Below are 1,802 nucleotides of genomic sequence, written 5' to 3'. Positions count from 1 at the left end.
TCTCCTGTCTTGTTTTTTTTGTTTTTTTTATTTCTGTTTCCTGTCTTTTGTTTTTTTTTTTATTTCTGTCTCCTTTTTTATCTTTCTGTCTCCTCTCTTCTGTCTTCTTTGTTTTTGTGTTTTTGTCTCCTGTCTTTTGTGTTTTTTTTTTATTTCTGTTTCCTGTCTCCTGTCATCTGTCTCCTTTTTTTTCTTTCTGTCTCCTGTCTCCTGTCTTCTTTGTTTTTTTGTTTTTGTCTCCTGTCTTTTGTCTTCCTTTTTTTCTTTTATTTCTGTCTCCTCTCTTATCTTTCTGCCTCCTCCTTCTGTCTCCTTTGTTTTTTTATATTGCTGTCTCCTTTTTTTATTTTTCTGTCTCCTTTTTTTTTATTGCTGTCTCCTTTTTCTCTGTCTTTTGTTTTATGTTTCTGTCTCCTTCGTTTTAACTTGCTATCCGTTTCCATCTCTTTCTTGTCTCCTTTTCTCTGTCTCCTGTCTCCTTTCTCTGTCTCCTGTCTCCTTTCCCTGTCTCCTGTCTCCTTCTCTGTCTGTCTCCTGTCTCCTCCTTTATCTGTCCCCCGTCTCCTTCTTTATCCGTCTCCTGTCTCCTTCGCTGTTTGTCTCCTTTCTCCTGTCTCCTCCGTCTCCTGTCTCCTCTGCCTCCTGTCTCCTTCTCTCCATCCGTCTGTCTCTGTCTCCTTCTGTCTCCTTCCCTGTCTCCTGTCTCCCTCTCTGTCTCCTGTCTCCTCCTGTGCCTGTCTCCTGTCTCCTCTGCCTCTCTTTTGTCTCCTTTTCTGTCTCTTTTTCTCCGCCTCCTTTCTTTTTGTACCTGATCCTCTCGTTGCAGTTGCTGTTGCTGCTATTGCTGCTGCTGCTGTTGTTGCTGCTGTTGTTGTTGTTGCTGCTGTCATTCCTATTTGTGCTGTTATGCTGTCGTTGTTGCTGCTGTCTCTGCTGCTGCTGTTGCTGCTGCTGCTGTCTCTGCTGCTGCTGCTGCTGTCTCTGCTGCTGCTGCTGCTGCTGCTGCTGCTGCTTCAGGAGAAGACACAAGACCAGGTTAGCTGCAGCGAGTTGCACCTGAACGAGGAGACGGGTGTATTGGAGGAGACCCCTCTCCCAGCAGCCAACAGCAGCAGCAGCAGCAGCAGCAGCAGCAGCAGCAGCAGCAGGAAGGATCGAGAGGAGCAGCAGAAGAGGGAGAAGGCAGAGCGGGATCGTTTGCGTCGTGCTGCAGCAGCAGCAGTTGCTGCTGGAGAAGTATATGGCCCCGCATGCAGTGGTTTTCGGCTGCAGCAGATAAGCCCCCCCAAAGCCCACAGAAACGGAATAAGTTCTTTTTTTTATTTTCATTCTCCTCATTCGTCTCCTTTTGTCCCTTTTATAAACGCATGCAGAAGAGAAACATTTACTCTACCCAGGCCCGCTGTCACTGCACTCAAAATAGAAAACTTAGATTCTTATGTTGACGCCCCAGCAGCACAGCCCCCTCAACCCAGCCAGCTGCCTCCTGCATACCTCCAGCAGCAGCAGCAGCAGCAGCAGCAGCAGCAGGGGCAGCAGCAGCAGCAGCAGCAGCAGCAGCAGCAGCAGCAGCGGGAGCAGCAAAAGATGAAAGGAATAAGCCCCTCTGCATACCTAAATAGATTACCTGTTGAGGTGGGGATGTGTGTTGTTGGTATGAGAGAAGACGTCGAGGACTTAGTGGAAAATTTGCGTCAAATTATATTCAGAAAAAAAAAAATAAATAAAAATAAAAATAAAAAAAATAAAAATAAAAAAGAGAGGGGGCCCCCAGGGTCAGGGGGCCCCCTGCTTGAGGGTAT

General features: G+C 46.9%; 1 protein-coding gene across 1 annotated transcript; it reads right to left on the bottom strand.

Annotated features, from left to right (window-relative positions):
* Positions 1-546: 546 nt before the first annotated feature.
* On the bottom strand, positions 547-1,338 carry EMH_0081420 (uncharacterized protein; the record flags this gene model as incomplete). The annotated part of the gene is made up of 1 exon (XM_013500380.1): positions 547-1,338. The coding sequence occupies one exon, from the start codon at positions 1,336-1,338 to the stop codon at positions 547-549; it is 792 nt and encodes a 263-aa protein (XP_013355834.1).
* Between the last annotated feature and the right edge of the window lie 464 nt (positions 1,339-1,802).

Source organism: Eimeria mitis, genomic scaffold, assembly GCF_000499745.2.
Source record: "Eimeria mitis Houghton genomic scaffold, Emh_scaff5337, whole genome shotgun sequence".
Taxonomy (NCBI): Eukaryota; Apicomplexa; class Conoidasida; order Eucoccidiorida; family Eimeriidae; genus Eimeria; species Eimeria mitis.
Note: the sequence above shows the minus strand (reverse complement) of the source record. Positions and strands in the feature narration are given on the sequence as shown.